General features: G+C 43.8%; 1 protein-coding gene across 5 annotated transcripts; it reads left to right on the top strand.

The window, feature by feature from the left end:
• The first annotated feature begins 1,711 nt into the window (after window positions 1-1,711).
• On the top strand, window positions 1,712-8,226 carry LOC130537835 (organic cation/carnitine transporter 2-like). 5 transcript variants are annotated; one of them, XM_057054917.1, is made up of 12 exons: window positions 1,712-2,046; window positions 2,767-2,811; window positions 2,924-3,031; window positions 4,039-4,142; window positions 4,643-4,797; window positions 4,901-5,072; window positions 5,356-5,491; window positions 5,701-5,801; window positions 5,955-6,169; window positions 6,434-6,616; window positions 6,692-6,827; window positions 6,940-8,226. In XM_057054917.1, exons 1-12 carry the CDS (start codon window positions 1,840-1,842, stop codon window positions 7,016-7,018), a joined length of 1,641 nt encoding a protein of 546 aa, XP_056910897.1. In that variant the 5' UTR covers window positions 1,712-1,839; the 3' UTR covers window positions 7,019-8,226. The 5 variants fall into 5 exon arrangements, with proteins under 5 accessions (XP_056910897.1, XP_056910898.1, XP_056910900.1 ...); XM_057054918.1 differs by lacking the exon at window positions 2,767-2,811 and having other exon boundaries at window positions 1,713-2,046; XM_057054916.1 differs by lacking the exon at window positions 2,767-2,811 and having other exon boundaries at window positions 1,724-2,046; window positions 2,849-3,031.
• Window positions 8,227-20,908: the final 12,682 nt, after the last annotated feature.

The following is a 20,908-nucleotide window of genomic DNA, read 5'->3' as shown; positions in this document are numbered from 1 at the left end:
GGGATCACCGTAGGGGGGCAGTTCGTCCAGGTGACTCCGCTGATGCAGCCGGCGGCACGGATTACCTTGTCCAACGTGCCGCCGTTCATCAGCGATGAGTTCCTGGAGAGAGAACTGTCCCGACATGGGAAACTGGTGTCTCCTATTAGGAAGTTGATGTCGGGGTGTCGGTCGCCATTGTTGAGACACGTAGTGTCTCACCGCAGGCAGGTCCACATGATTTTAAACAACAGGGCGGAAGAGTTTAATTACAGTTTTGTCGTCCGGTGGACGACTTCGATTACGTTTTATTCGCTACCTCCTCTGCCCTTAAATGTTTTAATTGTGGCGAGGAGGGACATCTGGCCAGGGCTTGTCCGAACCGCGCCGTCCCGGACGCGGTGGCGGCGGAACCCGCCGCTCCCGCGGAGCCTCCGGCCCCGCGGCCCGTTCCGGCAGCGAGGCGTCGGCGGTGCGGTGCGGAGGGGGACCTCGCTGCTCCGGACGGCGCGGAGATGGAGCCGAAGGCGGAGGGAACACGGAGTGAATGTGTGCGTGTGACTGAGGTGAGTGGAGCGAGGGAGAATGTGGAGATGGTGGTGGAGGTGACTGGTGAGAGTGGCGAGGCGGGGAAGGAAATGGATCCAACTGGGGTGGCTTTTGAAGTGTTGGGCGGGCTGGGTGAGACTGGGGAGGGTGAAATGAGTGAAATAAGTGAACTGGGTGAGGTAGGAGAGATGGGAGACATGGGTGAAACCGGTGAGCAGGGTGTAGCTGTAGGTGACATGGGGCAGGAGACAGGGAAAATGGCTGGTGAGCTTGGTGTGGGAGGAATGAGCACAGGTGAGCAGGGTGAGGTTAGCGTTAGCACAGGTGAGCTGGGTGAGGGAGGTGCAGGTACAAGTGAGGGCAGCGGGGGGGTGTCTGAATGGCGGCCAGCTCCCGCAAAGCGGCGCAGAAAACAGAAAAATGTAATGAATGACGGTGGTGACAGAAAAGCTGGACGGCTGGAGGATGCAGCCGCTGCCACGGACAACAGCGATCAGGAGTACATGTCCGATGCCAGTGAGCTGTCGAACACGGTGGCGGACAGCGAGAGGGATGACTTGTACCCCCCGAGCAGGATCAAGAACTTTCTCATGAAGACCAAAGGCATGAGGGGCCCTGATTTGGGGAGTTACTTCCCCGACAAGCTCCTCTTCATCCAGTCAGCCGGTCATTGGATCAGACACAGAGTGGTGTCGGACCTGACTGACCCAGAGATCTTCAGGCTGAAGAAACATATGGGCAAAGCCAGGAGACATCTAAGAGAACAGTCCAACGAGAGCACCAGCTTGTAGGCCGACCGGCGGGGAAGTCATGGAGCCCCCCCTGCTGGAGCCTTTTTTATTTATTTATTTATTTATTTATTTATTATTATTATTTTTTCCCCTCTGTGGGACGGATCCTACTATGTCGGACCAGTGCCCATTTCTGTTCCGGGCGAGGGACAATGTTTTTTTGTTTTTGTTTTTTGTGTGTGTGTTTGAATGTTGTAAAGGACACTTTTGGACCAATCGGACAGTGGACAAACTCTTTGTGGAGTAACTGTTTTTTGTTGATTCTATTTATTTTGTTGTCAGCACTGGTTTTTTAACAGAGTGTGAATCTGTGTAAATAAAGTGGTTGTATAAAATCTAAAAATCTTTCTTTCTTTCTTTCTTTCTTTCTTTCTTTCTTTCTTTCTTTCTTTTAATCCCCAAGAGGGAAGTATACGTGTCATGGGTGTGGCCTATAATAAAGGAGGGGCTTACCAAGTCAGCAGTTGTTCTCTTTATCACTCAAGATACATCTCTTCCTTTTCAATCTTATGCTGAAATAATGCAGGATTATGAAGAAGCCACAGCATTTTTGGGTATGTGGGGTCGTTTTCAGCAGATCATGTTTTTTCTCCTCTGCATCTGCATCATACCAAATGGAATCATCACTTTCTCGAGTGTCTTCTTGGCTGACACTCCCCATCATAGCTGTCTGATTCCAGATGTCAATCTTACTCAGGACTGGCTGAATTCTACCATTCCAAAAGAGGTACATTTAAAAAAAAAAGAGGATAGAAGACTAAATAAGTTGCAATTTTCTTGGCATTGGGCAAAGTCAAAGCAAAAACAAACAAAGCAAAAAAAAAACCCACCTCAAAAAAAAAAAGTCTATAGTTTGGTTCATTGATCTTTTATCAAATGTGATTTCCATGGATATTTCCTATGATATTGGTATCTGAGCAACAGTTGTATTTTTTTTTTTAAATGTATCACCCGTGTTGCAATTTGAAACTGTAAATAACTTCTAGAATCTAGCTCGTAGAGAGAGATTTTGTACCGATATGCAGTTTATGAGTCCAGGTTATAGAAGAGTTGTTACTGTTTACTATATAAGCATACCAACATATTTCATATTCAGATTTTGCATGCGGGACTGACCTACTTTTGGCTCCCCCTCACACTCTCACTCCTTCAGCTCACTTCAGTGTCTCCATGTCTGCACTTCAGGTCCAGCTTTTTTATGTTCACTGTAAAACATACAAGCACAAGCAAATAACCACATTAATACCAGAAACATAAGCAAAACCTTTGACCATGAGCACCATAATGCAGTTTATAAATTATGCTTTTGAATACTGTCTTAACACAAACCAGGCAGGCTAATTCACATCCTACAATGGTAGTATAATTATGCTTTTACCAATGTAGCAAAACTGTTTTGGTTTAGTATAATTAATGCTTAAACTAACAATTATTTTTCCCACCACAGCTTTACAGCAACTGGAAGAATTTATTTGCACATACAAGTCACAAGGTGTGTCACATAAGGTGTGTGTAACCATTCCTGATAGGTGGTGAATGGCAAACAGGTCAAGAGCAGTTGCCGCAGATACCGACTGGACGTGATCAGAAATCTCTCCGCTCAGGGACTCGTTCCGGGCAGAGACGTGAACATCACAGAACTGGAGCAGGAGGACTGTTTGGATGGATGGAGCTACAGTCAAGACATCTACCAGTCCACCCTTGTTTCAGAGGTACAAACATTCAATCATCTGCCAGGTTCCTTTGCTGTGCTTTGTAAATGCAAGAACTGGTGCAAAAAAAAAATACAAATGTACAAGTTATGTGATGAGCTATGTGTGGAGAATGATTCTTGCATGAGGTGTGACAGATTGTCCGGGATAGGATTCTCGCTTTGGGTGCAAATAGTCCCAAAATATGGTAAATGTGTGCTGATAGTTTGTCTGAGTTGTACTGGGTTTGCTTATTTCCTGCACACTTTGCACAATTTGGCTCCTAACTGCAACAAGACAGGTCCACAAAAAAAATCCACAAAAAAAAACAACTTCTAAACTACAAGCAATGACTTGAAGGAGCACCCAAGGAAGATGGAAGAAGGGTAGACTGTCAACACAGCCAAGAGACAGAGGGACTGGATCTGTGCCATTTAATAGAAAGCACCCAGGTGCAACCTGTCAGGACCTACAAGACACTGAGAGGCAAAGTCACATACTGTAGACCCCTAGTGCTCTAGAGGGGACACTGGAGTTGTCAGTTACTAAACTGTGCTTAATATTTAAATTACGATCTTTTATATTTGTGGAAGATTGTCAGGTGTATCACTGCAGCATCACTTTTCAATCACAACAGTGCTGCTAGTGTGAATGTGAGGTACACACCTGTACGAGCAGCCCTGCTATTATAGGTGTGAGGCACGAAAAACATGGACAGGAGCAAAAAACAGGAGAACCTATGAAATGCTGAAAGTATTCCTTTACAATGTAAATAGTCATGGACCTCAAGGCTCTACACCTCTGCTGGCTATGTGACATTCCTCCCGGTTTGGTGAGGTCAAAGAAGAGACATGGATTTCTCAGGAGCCATGAAATGTATCCTACTTATATCAACTCTCAATTTGTATCTACTCTAAAGGTCAACCATAATAAAAACAAACTTACTAAATAATATTTAAGAGGTTTATCAGTTGAAATATTGAAAGATTCCTCTTGGTTAACATCATGTCTGTGCATAAATATTTTAGTTTGACCTGGTGTGCAGTGAACAATGGAAGCAGCCGTTCACCTCTACCATTTTCCTCCTGGGAGTACTTCTTGGATCCCTCTTCTCAGGACAGATCGCAGACAGGTGACAAAAAGGATCCAAGACTGTTCTCTTTATATTCTTATTATGGGTAATTTCAAACAAACAAAATGATCAAATGAGTATAACTTTCAAAAATGATCACAATGGATTAATGGACTAATATTATAATTAATATCCCATAGTTTTTAAGTGTTTTATTTTGTTGGTGCAAATAGACTTAAGATGGAGGGGAAAAAGGGTAAACATGGGTAAAGTGCATTTGTGTTGATTTATTGTCCTAAAATTATGAGAAATTGTAGTATACAGTTTATAACCGTCAAGTGGTGACATGAACTAATTTGTACTAAAACCAACTCAACCTGTGAATAAACTCGAACTTTAGTTTATGTCTTTTAACATTATCTGTTACCATTCATCCCTGTTTGGTCTGTACTTTAGTATAACTACAATATTCTCAGTAGAGGAAGCTTGATGTTCTTTTGACATTACTGGTTGTAAAACTAAACATTTAAAATGTTTTGTTTTAATTCGTCTAATCGTAGGTTCGGAAGAAAACCAGTGATGTTTGCGACACTGGCATTTCAATCCATCTCAGCCGTCATTGCAGTCTTTTCACCTTTTTGGTCAATGTTTGCCTTCTTCTACTTCATTACTGGTTTCGGGCGAGTCTCCAGTTATGTTTCTGCTTTTGTGCTGGGTAAATATTTATGGTCTTTGCAGTCTGTCTTTTTTTGCTTTGCTCTGTGTCTTGTTATATTATAATCTATTTTGTATTTATGTCATGTTATGCTATTTTGCAGGCACTGAGGTCTTGAGTGGCAGAGTGCGAGTCCTGTTTTCATCGTTGGGGGTTTGTTTGAGCTTTACTGTTGGCTATATGTTGCTGCCTCTGTTTGCTTACTTTATAAGGGATTGGAAATATTTGCTGGTCGCCATTTCTTTACCTGGTCTGATGGAGCTCCCTCTCTGGTGGTAGGTTGGTTAATCACACACTTCAATGCAGACACGATATGGGCTTGCTATTGAAGCCTTTTAAAATCACTTATTCTAGCTTTAATGTTTAGATGATTATCTTGACTCACATTTTCTTTGGGTTAGTATGTTTAGAATTATAAAAAAAAAAAGTTATATTATTTTTGAAACAGCTACACTTAAATAATGACTAAATGACAGCTTTTTGAGTAGAGGTTTGACTCATGACAAATTATTAACGCTAATCAAAGAACTCTTGTTTCTGTATTGAAAAATGACCCAGGTTTATACCCGAGTCCCCTCGATGGCTACTCTCTCAGGGAAAATTCGCAGAGGCAGAGGCCATTATAAGAAAGGCTGCGAAGATCAACAAAGTCGAGACACCTCAGTTCCTCAACCTTGAAAATCACAGCGCACTTGTAAGTCAGCTCTGAGTGGCATCATGCCTGCTGAGACACGCATATCCCTGCAATGCAAAACACAAAACGGCAAGAATGCCCATGTCAAACTGCATTTTAATTCACAAGAATTCAGTGTTATGTGGAGGGGGTAAAGGTATTAAATAAAATGCAAACAAAAGATGAACAAATAATCAATTTTTTGTAAGTTGTGATTTTGTATGTTGCAGGTTAAAGAGAAAAGCATATCCAATAAGAAAAACATCAATATTCTTCACATGCTAAAGACAAGTAACATCAGAAACATAACCCTTATTATATGTCTCGTCTGGTAAGTGTGAATTTAAAAAATTACTGTATACTGTAGTGGTTTCATTGGTCTTGACTATAAGTGGATTTCCTGACATTGTAAGTAGAAAAACCTGCTTGGTGATGGAGGTAGGTGTTTGCCACTGAATCCATCTGTCTGTATCTGTCAACACAGGTTTACCCTTAGGAGTGGATACTATGGTTTGTCTTTGAATTCATCACAGCTTCATGCTGATCCCTTCATTAGCTGTTTCATGTCAGCAGCTATAGAAGTACCAGCATTGATTGGCATTTGGCTAGCACTGCGTTTTCTTCCAAGGCAGCCTACTGTCATCTTCATGCTGCTGCTTGTCGCAGTGTCACTCTTCTTGATTCAACTAGTGCCAAACAGTAAGTCAAGGTACCCTGCAAGCTCCGACAGGCAGCGCAAGTTAGTAGGACATTTCTCAAAAGCTTAGGCAAGTTGTTATTGGGCAGTACATGAATTTCTTAGAGCATAACTAGCAACATAAAATTATTTGTGATCTTTGATTTGGTCCAGACAACATCACTTGTTAAGACTCCATGGGGCTATAGTATCAATTTCCATCAAGATACTTCCTTGGCTACAGACAATCAATGGTGATGCTTTAAATTTAGACATTTCTCTTCTAGGTTTATCATGGATGGCTGTTGCTCTGGAGATGGTGGGTAAATTTGCTGTGACAGCTGGATCCAACTACATGTATGTCTACGTAGCAGAGATTTACCCAACAGTGCTCCGCAACACTGCAACAGGGTCATGCAGCATACTTTCCAGAGCGGGAAGCACCACTGCACCTTTTCTGTTTAAGCTTAGTGAGTCCACTCTACTTTAATAGTAGTTGCTTGACTTGAAAATCAAGTTTAATCTTTCCATCTTCTGTTGAATAGAGATCTACTTTGAGTATCTGCCGTATATTATTCTGGGGGTTCTCTCTGTTGCGTCAAGTGTCGCCGCACTCTTCTTACCAGAGACCTTTAATGTACCTCTCCCTCAGACTATTGAAGAGATGTCTAAGTCTAGAAGGTGGGTTTCTGCAAGGCTAAACACCTATCTTATTATGCATGGAATATAAAGTATGCAAATTAAATGGGCTTTTGTGTATATTAAGGGTTTTTTGTGTGCTTTCTGCCAACAGAAATTTGTGTCTATTCAAGAATAACAGAAGGAAATATTGCTCATCAGCTGAGGTGGTAGAGGAAAATCAAAACCTTTAATTGTGTTATAGCACAAGTGAACTCTACTGAAAATGTCTGGACTGCAAAGGATAGTATTGAGTTCATGCATACTGATTTGGGCTAAATATGTCATAACACACAATCATGACTACACATAATCTTTTTGTAAAAACTAACAAAAGGTATCCATGTTTATTGTGATAAAAACATTGTGATATTGTGAGAAATATTCATTATTCTATTGTAAAATGAGTGGGTTAAGGTGAGGCATTATCTGTATTTATATTATCAGGTAATACAATTATCAGTATATTATCCGAGATTGTTCTTTTTGAGTCAGTCCTGATTATATTGAATGAGTGATTCATTTTACTTGTATGAACAACATGGAGGATGGCGACCGAAAAGTGTTGAGAACTCTGCTCAAGTCTGCTAGACCCACACTAAACAAAGAGGACGCACAACTTGTTTTGGCTTCACTGCAGGAGAAGTACTGTTGTATGTACTCATAAGCCTGTTTGTAATCTGACATCACAGAGTCAGGAGTGGCATCCTGTTACCTTCAAGAATCGTTGGAGTGGTGTTCAGGCGTGTAAAATTGACATTTTTCCACCCATTGATTCTTAAATGTTATCTCTTATCTGTTCAGAAAACCTTTACCATGCTTACTTCCAGATAATTTTGCGTGATTTGTCCACTGTTACATGTATTTGTGTCTTTTTCCATATTTATACTTCTGACTTTAAGAACACTGCAATAAAATATGTAAAAAATAAATAAGGAATCCTTTTAAATGCAAGGTTTTAAGAATATATTTGGGTGAAAAATAAAATATTTTCCCCTTAAACAATGTACACACAGTGGCCACATCTGTCAACATGTGTGGTCCTGAATGATCTTAATCCTTTTTGTGCAGTGCTCTTTCAGTATCACAGTTACCTTTGCTGCCCATCAAGGTCACTAAATCCCTTGCTGTCTATTTCTAACCAACTGGCTATTTAGGTCCTGGCTTCTGTTGACCAGTGTCTAATCGTTTTGTCATTGTTGTGGTAAACGTGGACTCAGTTACTTGCCATTTTGTTCGAGATTTAGAAGTTGTAATTATTTTTTGTTCTCTGCTCAAGGTCACCACGCCTCTCCCCTTTGGAGGAGGAACAAGCAGGCTCCTTTCCACGTGCTGAGCGTTTTTATTTTCCCGCTGCGTTCGAGGCTTCTTTTGGTTTCAATAAACCCTTTTGAGACCCAGTTGGCTGTTTCCTGTCTGCATTCGGGTCCTGATCAAACTAAATCATAACAGGGCTGGGTTTTTGACCAGAGAACTTACAAGACAATGTTTATCATGTAAACTACGAGAAAATTTCAATTTGAGACAGATAGTTCTGCGAACGGATATTAAACAAAAACGTATTACACTCAATAAATTCTTAGTGTTAGAAGGGAAAAAATCCGTTGTCCACATGGTCAAGAAGAGAGACTCACTGTGCTAACATGAAGAAAGACTGGAGTAATGTGAATAGAATTCTTGTCAATACACAACATTATGTCATTAATATTCATACCACAATAATCATAGAGTTAGAAGTATTGGTAGAAGGTTGAGTCTTCAAAGAGAGTTAAGCCAAAAACGAAAACTCTTAGCCTGAGTATCAGCCCCATAAACAGCTGCATAGTGTTATGCTGCGGTGTTTGATAAGGAAAACTTGCTTGCTTACTAGTGGAATATAAGAAAAGGCAGGCATATATTGTTCAATGCCATTCAGATTCAGAAATTAAAAGGATTTGCTGAATCTGGTGTCAAACTAGCAGCCCTGCTAGGACAGGTGTGTGCCTCACAGTCACAGTAGCAGGGCTGCTAGAACAGGTGTGTCTCACAGTCACAGTAGCAGGGCTGCTAGTACAGGTGTGTGCCTCACAGTCACACTAGCAGCCCTGCTAGGACAGGTGTGTGCCTCACAGTCACACTAGCAGCCCTGCTAGGACAGGTGTGTGCCTCACAGTCACAGTAGCAGGGCTGCTAGTACAGGTGTGTGCCTCACAGTCACAGTAGCAGGGCTGCTAGTACATGTGTGTGTCTCACAGTCACACTAGCGGGGCTGCTAGTACAGGTGTGTGTCTCACAGTCACACTAGCGGGGCTGCTAGTACAGGTGTGTGTCTCACAGTCACACTAGCAGGGCTGCTAGTACAGGTGTGTGTCTCACAGTCACACTAGCAGGGCTGCTAGTACAGGTGTGTGCCTCACAGTCACACTAGCAGGGCTGCTAGTACAGGTGTGTGTCTCACAGTCACACTAGCAGGGCTGCTAGTACAGGTGTGTGCCTCACAGTCACAGTAGCAGGGCTGCTAGTACAGGTGTGTGCCTCACAGTCACAGTAGCAGGGCTGCTAGTACAGGTGTGTGTCTCACAGTCACAGTAGCAGGGCTGCTAGTACAGGTGTGTGCCTCACAGTCACAGTAGCAGGGCTGCTAGAACAGGTGTGTCTCACAGTCACAGTAGCAGGGCTGCTAGTACAGGTGTGTGCCTCACAGTCACACTAGCAGCCCTGCTAGGACAGGTGTGTGCCTCACAGTCACACTAGCAGCCCTGCTAGGACAGGTGTGTGCCTCACAGTCACAGTAGCAGGGCTGCTAGTACAGGTGTGTGCCTCACAGTCACAGTAGCAGGGGTGCTAGTACATGTGTGTGTCTCACAGTCACACTAGCGGGGCTGCTAGTACAGGTGTGTGTCTCACAGTCACACTAGCGGGGCTGCTAGTACAGGTGTGTGTCTCACAGTCACACTAGCAGGGCTGCTAGTACAGGTGTGTGTCTCACAGTCACACTAGCAGGGCTGCTAGTACAGGTGTGTGCCTCACAGTCACACTAGCAGGGCTGCTAGTACAGGTGTGTGTCTCACAGTCACACTAGCAGGGCTGCTAGTACAGGTGTGTGCCTCACAGTCACAGTAGCAGGGCTGCTAGTACAGGTGTGTGCCTCACAGTCACAGTAGCAGGGCTGCTAGTACAGGTGTGTGTCTCACAGTCACAGTAGCAGGGCTGCTAGTACAGGTGTGTGCCTCACAGTCACAGTAGCAGGGCTGCTAGTACAGGTGTGTCTCACAGTCACAGTAGCAGGGCTGCTAGTACAGGTGTGTCTCACAGTCACAGTAGCAGGGCTGCTAGTACAGGTGTGTCTCACAGTCACAGTAGCAGGGCTGCTAGTACAGGTGTGTGCCTCACAGTCACACTAGCAGGGCTGCTAGTACAGGTGTGTCTCACAGTCACAGTAGCAGGGCTGCTAGTACAGGTGTGTGCCTCACAGTCACACTAGCAGGGCTGCTAGTACAGGTGTGTCTCACAGTCACACTAGCAGGGCTGCTAGTACAGGTGTGTGTCTCACAGTCACAGTAGCAGGTGTTGGATCGCAGTACCTCTCGTGTGTCACTGCCAATCCGCGTGTTCTTTAAATGAAGACTTCAAGTAAACAAATGTCAATTTCAAAATGTATTTAGCAACAGATGTATTTAGCAAACAGATGTATTTAGCAAACAGAATCAATTTAACAAACAGAATCAATTCAAGATACAAATATTACAGAGCTCTGGGCCAGTTCATAACCCTAGCAACAACAAAGTCAATTGTCAGGGCATGAAGTCTGACGACCTAACTATCCCTTGACCCAGTCTTATATAGAAAGATATATGTAAATTATTGATGCTAATTCAGTCCAATCCAGTCCTTCTTCTTGGATGACCCCATCTTCTTCTTCCAGCCTCCTTTGGTGTTGGTGTGGTCCTTCTTGTCCATTATCTTCTCCAGATGGCCAGGTCCGAAGTCATATTCCTGCCAAGGAACTTATCAACACCAGTAAACTACGTTGTCATGTTTTACGATGGGGATCTACCCTTTCCCGTCTGGCTGGCTCCAACTGTCTGACCAGTCTTCAGGTCAAGGAAGGGTCAACTGACTTGCTTATGTGTATTCCTACTAAAGAGTATATAGTATTCCTAACTTCTAAACTAACTGTAACATAAAACAAAACATATAGTATAACACATGCTAATAGGATAAAAGATGCTAACAAGATAAAATATTTCTCTTCAGTCCCCCTTTTGGCCTAGCCTAAACTAGGCCAATACTACCAAATTATTGTCAATTCCCTTAAATCTCTCCATCACTTACTCCCATCAAGGGAATGGTTTCCCTTCGAATTTGAGCCATCTGGTAAGGAGGAGGTTGCTTTCCTTCAATTGCAGTTACGATTATACGATTACATAGAGAACGAATACAAGGAATACAACAACAACCACACAAAATTAAGCCGGCAGTTGCAGAAATTAATGACATCAAAACAGATACAATGATCACTTTCCATTTACCAAACATTCTATCCATCCATTTCTCTAGTGGATTAGTTACACCAGAATGCTCCTTCATTTCGTCTGACAATGTCCGCAAACCTTCCAGTGCCCGGGTCACAGAACCATCTGGAGCTGTATTATTAGGAATGAATGTACAACATTGATCTCCAAACATAGCACAAACCCCTCCTTTTTCTGCTAAAAGCATATCAAGTGCCATTCTATTTTGCACAGTCATCAAAGAAGTGGCTGCAACCTGTTCTGACAAGCCAGCCACTGCATCTCTGGTGAGATTCGCCAATCGCTGCACATTATAATGAACATAATTGATTCTATCCACATTCTTATTTGGAGTTATAGGAAACAGTGCAGAGATTAAAGGTAAATTTTCAAATCCAGCTGATACCTGGTCCACTAATTTATATTCATCAGGGACTCCCCTTGGAATTCCAATTGAATCAATGTATGTTGGGGATCCCTGTGTGAGATCAAATGATGTTCCTCTCCTATGTCTAATTGGAGGTAGCACCTGCTCCCCCTTTGGACTTAATAAAGTGATAGGGAGTAGGAGACGAACCAGAGTACATGTTCCTGACCAGTCGGGTGGGATTGCTGGCATCAGAGTGTGTGGATCACAGTGCCAAAACAAATCAGCTCGATGAACTGGAAAGTGTGAAGCGTTACTCCATGTAGTGACATTTACCATGTACTTACACCATGTTGAAGGCAAGTCACCTACCAACCTTCTTCCCATTCGTGACAAGCAGGTAAAATTGGATCTGACCGAAACAAATGTAGGAGGAGCTGTCTTATTCGAGACCACTGGAAAAAGAGCTGACAAAGTGGAACAATTAACAGGATTATCATACATGTGTAAACTTAACATACAATGAAATCCCTGAGGGTCTGCTTCTACAAGCAATGGGGCCGGGGCAGTATATAAAGTAGGTCTAGCAGCAGAGCAGGCAACACAATTTGTCATTTTTTGATCCTTTGCTGTAGCCTGGATCCATTCCAACCAGATATTTACATCCCCATAGCCTGTAGCGATCTTCACCACATCTTCCGCAGTAAATTTACTGAAATCCACTGCTACTACATTAGGATCGGCCACTGGAGTTGCCAAAGTTGGTACAGGGATTGAATTATTCCTAAAATTAATTTGAATTATACCTTTAGGATCTTGACCTCCAACATGTACACCTAACACTATGAATAACCTATCATCACCTTTATTATTTATTATCTCCGGAAAATAATGCATACTTTTAATAGAGAATAATAAAGGATTCAACCCCTTATGATTCTGCCCTGCTAAAAGTCCTCTAGTGAATGTAATTTTTTCCCAGTTTTCTTTTGACCAGCCATGTGGAGGAGAGGCACTCCAAGCCTGCCCTGTCCACCAGTTAACATAATCCCACCCTGGACACATTGCCCCAAAACGTGGCCCATAACCATTTTGGCAAATCTGATGGACATTTCTGTACATACATAAGTAAACATCCATGTTCCTCCAATTTCCAGGGTCTCTACAGCCACCTATAACCTCACATAAATCAAACTGAAATGTTGTATCACTCCCTTTGATGTAATCAAGAATCACCCCTGTGTAACCCAGACAGATGTCTCCCACATTGCCTTGAGATCCTCCCCACAACGCACACAAAAGTAGAACTGTAATCATTGTGCCGTCTCCTTTAGATGTTTCCGAATCTGTCCAAGCGTTCTCTGTGGATTATCTGCTGGGGTACACTGATTCCAGTGATACCAGGTGTCACCTTTGCCCTTCAGGCGGACAGCATGTGAGGTCCGCTCTACCACCTCAAAGGGACCAGTCCACCTAGGCTCCGACCACTTTCTCTTGATGACTCTCAGGAGGACCCACTCGGCTGTGTGTGGAATTCCTGGATCCTCACTGGATGTGGTTGCTGAAGTTGCCTGTTGGGAGAAAACTGAGAGAGTCGCTTTTAGTTGATCAAAATAAGGTTTATATTTCAGAAAAGGTGCTGGGCTAGCCAACGGATTTTCTGCTCCTGGTCCCGGAAAGGGAACACCCCGCTCGAGCTCAAAGGGGGTGAATCCTGTCCGGGAGCTAACAGAGCTTCTTACTGACATCAAGGCAATTGGAAGCGCCTGTGTCCATTTCATTCCACTGTGAGCACATATCTTGCCAATTTTGCTCTTCAGTGTTTGATTCATTCTTTCTACCTTCCCTTGTGATTGTGGATGATAGACAGTGCCAAATGCATGTTTAAGGCCCAATGCTTTTTCTACTTCTTGTAAATCTTTATTTTTAAAATGAGTTCCATTATCAGACCTAATTCGTTTGGGGAAACCATGTGTTGGAATATATTGATTAATCAAAAATTTAATAACACTTTTTGCATCTTCTGCTTTTACGGGAACCGCCTCTGGGTAGCCAGTGTATGCATCCACTGCCACCAAGAGGTATCGGAACCCATTGACCCTGTCCATCATATCAGTGAAATCTATAATTATTTCTTGCCCTGCCATGGGGGCCACTGGAAACTTGCCCTCGTGTGGTCGAATTGTTGATTTCACATTAAAGTGTGTGCATATTGAACATTCTCTAATATAATTTTCTACACTGGCTGACAAAAATGGATGCCACCAATGTGTTAGATACCGCATCATTTGTGGTTTCCCGCAGTGTGTCAGGCCGTGGGCCTCTTCCAGAACAGCACCTACCAGACCGGGCGGGAGAACAGGTCTGCCGTCTGGGCTCCGCCAAATTCCTTCAACTTTCACAGCCCCCCTTTCCTTCCAAACTGTTTTTTCATGTGGAGAAGCTTCTTCTTGATCACAACTAAGTCTTTCCCTATCGTATCTTGGGAGAATTTCATGAACTGTTTTCTCTGCCAACAACAAATTATAACTTGGTTTATAACCTGCTGCCTTCTTTGCTGCCTGATCTGCAGCCTCATTACCTCTTCCCTCCAGAGAGTTCTCTTTGCTGTGACCTTTGCACTTTACGACTGCGACCTCTGCTGGTTCCATAAGTGCCTGTGTCAGTTGCCTCATCTCTGCCTCATGTTTTATAGGAGATCCTGATGCTGTGTTAAAACCTGCCCGCAACCATTGACAAAGTTCTAAGTGAATTGCTCCCACGACATATGCTGAATCTGTATAGATGGTCACTCTTTTTCCCTTTGATATTTCTAATGCTCTAATAACTGCCTTCAATTCTGCAAGTTGTGCTGACTCTTTACCTGTTAGGTTTCCTGTTTCCACTTCCTCAAAGCCTTCTTCTGACTGTCTAACTATTGCATAGGCAGCTTTCAGACCCTCTTGTGGGTGTCTGAAACAACAGCCGTCTGTGAATAGTATTTCATCTGGATCCTTTAACGGCTCCGTCTTAAGATCTATTCTGATTTTTTCATCTTTCTTCACTTTCTCTTCACATCTGTGTGGTTCACCCTCTCCCATGCCATCTGCCATATTGATCCCTTCATGTGTGTATGTTATGTGTGGTGCCGTTAAAATCTTGTCCATCCTAGTCTGCCTAAGTGAGGTCATGGTGAATGCTGCTGAGCTGACCAGTGATACCACACTATGTGTTGTAAGAACTGTCAGAGCATGACCCATCACTAAATGTGCTGTTTTTTGTAAAAGTTTTGCTACCCCTGCTACATGCCTTACACACGATGGCTGCCTGTTTTCAATGGGGTCCAGCATTATACTTGCATACATTAATACTTTCCTTTCACCCCCTTTTTCTGAAAGAGAACACCATTTACTGTATGTTCTCCTTCAGAAACATCCAAAAAGAAAGGCTCTTTGTAATCTGGAACTGCCAAGTGTGCAGCTGTAGTGAGTGCCTGTTTAAGGGCAATGAATGCTTTCTCTCCCTCAGTTGTCCATGTCAACCGAGCTGTCAAATTACGCATTCCCTGTTCATTCACCATTGCACGTAGGGGCGTAGTCTTTTCTGAGTATGCAGGGATAAAGTGTCTACTATAGCCCGCAAGACCCAGAAATGACAACATTTCCTTTACAGTCTCTGGCTTAGGATGTTCAAGGATAGAGGATTTATGAGCTGGTGATACACCTGTACCCTGAGCAGAAACCACCCTACCTAAGAACGTCACAGAGCGACGACAACACTGAAGCTTCTTTCTAGAGACCTTAAATCCCTTTTCCCACAAATGCATAAGGAGTGCCTGTGTTGCCCACAAACAAGACTCAGCTGATGTAGCCGCCAATAAAATGTCATCAACATATTGAATCAAGACCACCCCTTCTGGTAGGGTGAGGTCCTTCAACAACTTCCGTAATGTCTGATTGAAAATACCAGGGGATAAAATGAATCCCTGTGGTAAACGTGTATATCGTAATTGTCTGCCTTTATACGTGAAAGAAAAGATGTCACGCATAGCGGAGTGAAGTGGGAGACAAAAAAATGCATTAGCCAGATCAATACATGTGAACCATTTATGGGAAGGAGACAAAGCTGATATTGCAGTATATGGGTTGGGAACTGGCACTGTGGGTGTTGTCACAATAGAATTAATACGTCTCAAATCATGAGCCATCCTATATTTCCCTTTTTCCTGCTTCTCAACTGGCAAAATCGGAGTATTCCATGCTGAAGTGGAATACTCAAGAACCCCAGAAATTAACAGCCCTTCTATTGTTTCCTGAATGCCTTCCTCAGCTGGTGGTCTGTGTTTATATTGACTCTGCCAGACAGGGTTGTAATCCGAGACACTGAATGTCACTGGCTCAACAGTAGAACACAACCCCACATCTGTCGGGCCAGAGGACCATAAAGTTTCTGGAAGTGCATTTAAAATTTGTGCACTGTCCGGATGATCAGTCTTTTCTCTCCCATGAAACCTCTGAATCTGTCGATGTTGTAAGATTACTGAGTTAGTAGTTGTATGCATTATCTTGTAACTCTTTTCTGAAGGAGAATATAACAGGCCAGGAATCTGAGTTGAGCTCCAATCTGTGACACTCATTAACCTTTTTATCATAGGACCAAGGTCCTTTGCCTGATGTTCAGCATGGATGGCAAGGGTAACGTGGGGACACGCTTCCTCACCCATCTCATACCACTCATTTTGTTCAGCAGTAAGGTCAACCTGCGCAGCCACACCCTCAGGCCCCACAAACAAACACGGTGATGTAATCATCCAGAAATTTCCTTGTAACTTTTCTCTAAACGCATCCTGATAGACCTCATTATTCTCACGGTCATAAAATAGAGTGACATGATAGGGATCAACTGGCGGGGCAAAGGGACTCAGCATCGACAGCCAGGGCCTCCACACCAGAATAGCTGCTCCTGTCCTCACCAGGAGATCTCGTCCCAACAGGTTGATAGGCAATGTGGTGAAAGACCAAAAGGGGTTGCAACACACAGTCTGTCCAGCAAAACCGGTCACTAATGGCAAAGAAAAATGGCAGTCTCTCCGGTCTCCCTAGAACCACAAGCTCGACGGGTCCGGTGTCAGATGAAATCAGCTCCGGTGTTAAATTCCATGAGATAGTGGAATAGCGGGCTCCTGAGTCAACCAAGAAAGAATGTCCTCTTCCCTGCACCGTCATGCGGACGAGGGGGCCTGCCAGTGCCTCGTCCGCGGGGGCCCCTGGGCCCCATCACTGCCACTCATCGTAGTGCCAGTTTCCTGCTGGGAATTGGCCTTGTGGAGCAACCTCAGGATTTGGAGCACGATATTGAGGTCTTCCCCTTCCTCTGTTTCCTCTGTTAGACTGGGGGAAGAAAGGAGGGTTTGGGCCAGGTCCGAATGTTGGAACACCGCCTGGTACATCCGGATAGTTGCGATATGGACAGTTCCTTTGCCAATGACCATACCCTTTACAGGCGTGACACTGATCTCGGCCATAGTATCCACCCATCGAGCTGTATCCCTGCCCACCGCGTCTCCCACGCATGCCTCCCCTAGGACTCACCCAATGTGGGTTTATAGGTACAAAATCTTGCTGCGGACCTAACGGATCTGGCTGCACCTGCCGAGGAAACTGCTGAACCATCTGTTTCTCTTCCTTTCGTTTATCATTAAGCTTTTTCCGTGCCTCATCTAACTGCATTTTTAGGAGCTGTTCCTGGGCTGTCATCACCCCCTCTTTCTTTCCCTGTTCTTTAACTTTAAATGTGTTGATGTGGTGAGAGAGATGTCTCTCCCAGACTTCCGCTGTGCTGCCTGGAAGGTCAGGATTTCCTTCCATGGCTTCTTTCACTGACTGTGGAAGTCCTAAAATTATTGCCTGACGGAACAAAGTGATGTGTAGATTATCTGAGCCAGGATGGCACCCTGTGGCACACATCCATTCCTCTTTACACCTCGTAAGGAACCCATGTGCCGACTCACTTTCCTCCCACTTAAATCTTAAATTCTGCATTGCTCCTGGAGATACTGGAAATATCTGTCTCATAGCTTCACCAACCCTGGTTGCACAAGGGCCAAAACGTGCAGCATTAGGTCTGCCTTTAATGCCTGCTGCTACTTCAACTTTATCCAAATCCCAGAGAGACACTTGTCTCCCTAAAATTCCTCTAAAGTCTCCCACCGCCAGCTGCATGCTCTGTGTTAAACTGAAAAGGGTAGACATCCACTTGCCGCCTCCCTCTGCGGGTGGGGGCATCTTATCCACCAAACAATTAATGTCTGTGATAGCAAATGGAACATATACTGGTAGCTGTCCTCCTCTTTTCTGTATCAGAGGGGCCTGGAACTGCGGCCTTCCTAAAACAGGCCCCTTACTCCGCGTGTGTATTCCTATCTGACCCGCCTCCTCATTATTTATGGCCCCTGTCAACGGTTCACCTCTATAGTCACACTCACTCTCTTCCCATGATTCTAATTCATATGGTTCTGTCTGAGCTTCAACAGGCTCCTGAACCTCCAATTCACCAATAAATGTAGCCGGAATTTTGTAGGTATCTGTCTTATTCTCGCTCTCCTCTTTATCACTGCCATAAATCAATCTTGCCTTCTCCTCCCTGCGCTCAGCCCTGGCAAATCCTCCTGATGGATCAGCTCTTTTCACTTGTTTTTTTGATTGCTAAATGTTTTAAAGACGTTTAACGCAGATTTTTGACTGTCCTGTTTTTTAAATATAGTTTGTTGGGAGATTTTAGGGCGAACCACCTGGGCTTCTTCTCTAAATTCAATTTTTCCTAAGTTATCTTCAACCTCTTCCTGTCCCTGTTTGATCCTTCTAACCTGTCTCCGAAGTTCACCCACTGTCTCACATAAATCCTCTATTTCTTCATCTCTATCCACATCTAAGTGACCACTGTTAATAGTCAAGACTGGCAATTGATATGGGGGTGGGGAAGAGGTAGTAGGTAATGATGGGTAAAGAGTGGTGTTAAGTGTCAGTGTCTGGTTTGGATCTTCTAATGGAGGCTTCTCTTCATTGGGCACTCGTGTAACCCCCCTTGCTCTGCAATTGTGCACCGCTGCACATGTCACAGCCACAACATGTATCCTTCGGCGCTTATCTTCCAACTCCTTACCCTGTTTTTGCCACGATTTCCCTGCTATAAAACCTAATTTTGGATTATCAAGATGATCCTGTAATATAGTGTGAATTTCTGACTCCCACTTACACAGTGCTTCAGCTAAATTAACCTTCACCTCTGGAGGGGGAAGTATCTTCTGCTTCTGAGCTTCCTTCCACAACTTTTTTATTGCATCCAATTCTCTTTCCCTGTCCTGTTCTTTCATGCCACTCACCACCTGATCAAGAGTCCACTTCCACTGTTCTTCCACAGACCGAGGGTAGGGAGAACATTGTCCCTGATCCCAACACGCTTTACCACATTCCAGTTCCATCTTTAACTATGCTCCCAAGTGAGATTGAATGTGAATGACTCCAACGGTCAACTCAATGCCTCAGTGAAACAAGCTTCTAGATCAAACGTCTTTGATCCGGTTTCACTCTGGGGGTTAATTCCCAAGGACAAAGAGCCTTTTAATTCACGTTCACTCTGGCACTTTTCCAACCCACACAAAAACACAAATCTCGGGCGTCGGGAGTGTCCGTCCCGTCAACTGCGCTCCGAGCCCCAACCCAATTCTTTTTCATATACAGTGCACTGCATACAGCAATACAGCACTGTACTAGTTACGGTTTACTCTAACCGTACTTATTTACGGACTCGAACCGTAATTACTAACGGACTCGAACCGTTATTGCTAACGGACTCGAACCGTTTCTATTTACGGACTCGAACCGTAATTGCGAACGGACTCGAACCGTTTCTATTTACGGACTCGAACCGTAATTGCTAACGGACTCGAACCGTTATTACTGCAGTCATTTCAATATTTTCTATATTTGTATCTGGAATTTATAACTAGGACACTTCAATTGACAGTGACGACAAATTTTTTGGAAATTGCCAATGTGCAGAACTTTTGATTAAACAGGTGTCTGCTTACCTTTTATTAGGGATCCCTTTGTCGTCAGTTGTCTTCCGAAGTGACCGTTGTTGAATTCTTTGCCTCAGATGACTTCTCTGTCTTCATCACGTTGGGGTCACCAAATTGTTGGATCGCAGTACCTCTCGTGTGTCACTGCCAATCCGCGTGTTCTTTAAATGAAGACTTCAAGTAAACAAATGTCAATTTCAAAATGTATTTAGCAAACAGATGTATTTAGCAAACAGATGTATTTAGCAAACAGAATCAATTTAAGCAACAGAATCAATTCAAGATACAAATATTACAGAGCTCTGGGCCAGTTCATAACCCTAGCAACAACAAAGTCAATTGTCAGGGCATGAAGTCTGACGACCTAACTATCCCTTGACCCAGTCTTATATAGAAAGATATATGTAAATTATTGATGCTAATTCAGTCCAATCCAGTCCTTCTTCTTGGATGACCCCATCTTCTTCTTCCAGCCTCCTTTGGTGTTGGTGTGGTCCTTCTTGTCCATTATCTTCTCCAGATGGCCAGGTCCGAAGTCATATTCCTGCCAAGGAACTTATCAACACCAGTAAACTACGTTGTCATGTTTTACGATGGGGATCTACCCTTTCCCGTCTGGCTGGCTCCAACTGTCTGACCAGTCTTCAGGTCAAGGAAGGGTCAACTGACTTGCTTATGTGTATTCCTACTAAAGAGTATATAGTATTCCTAACTTCTAAACTAACTGTAACATAAAACAAAACATATAGTATAACACATGCTAATAGGATAAAAAAGATGCTAACAAGATAAAATATTTCTCTTCACAGGGCTGCTAGTACAGGTGTTGTCTCACAGTCACAGTAGCAGGGCTGCTAGTACAGGTGTGTCTCACAGTCACAGTAGCAGGGCTGCTAGTACAGTGTGTCTCACAGTCACAGTAGCAGGGCTGCTAGTACAGGTGTGTGCCTCACAGTCACACTAGCAGGCTGCTAGTACAGGTGTGTTCTCACAGTCACAGTAGCAGGGCTGCTAGTACAGGTGTGTGCCTCACAGTCACAGTAGCAGGGCTGCTAGTACAGGTGTGTGCCTCACAGTCACACTAGCAGGGCTGCTAGTACAGGTGTGTCTCACAGTCACAGTAGCAGGGCTGCTAGTACAGGTGTGTGTCTCACAGTCACAGTAG

Source organism: Takifugu flavidus, chromosome 14, assembly GCF_003711565.1.
Source record: "Takifugu flavidus isolate HTHZ2018 chromosome 14, ASM371156v2, whole genome shotgun sequence".
Taxonomy (NCBI): Eukaryota; Metazoa; Chordata; class Actinopteri; order Tetraodontiformes; family Tetraodontidae; genus Takifugu; species Takifugu flavidus.
The sequence above is the reverse complement of the archived record's forward strand: the minus strand, read 5'-3'. Positions and strand labels throughout refer to the sequence as shown.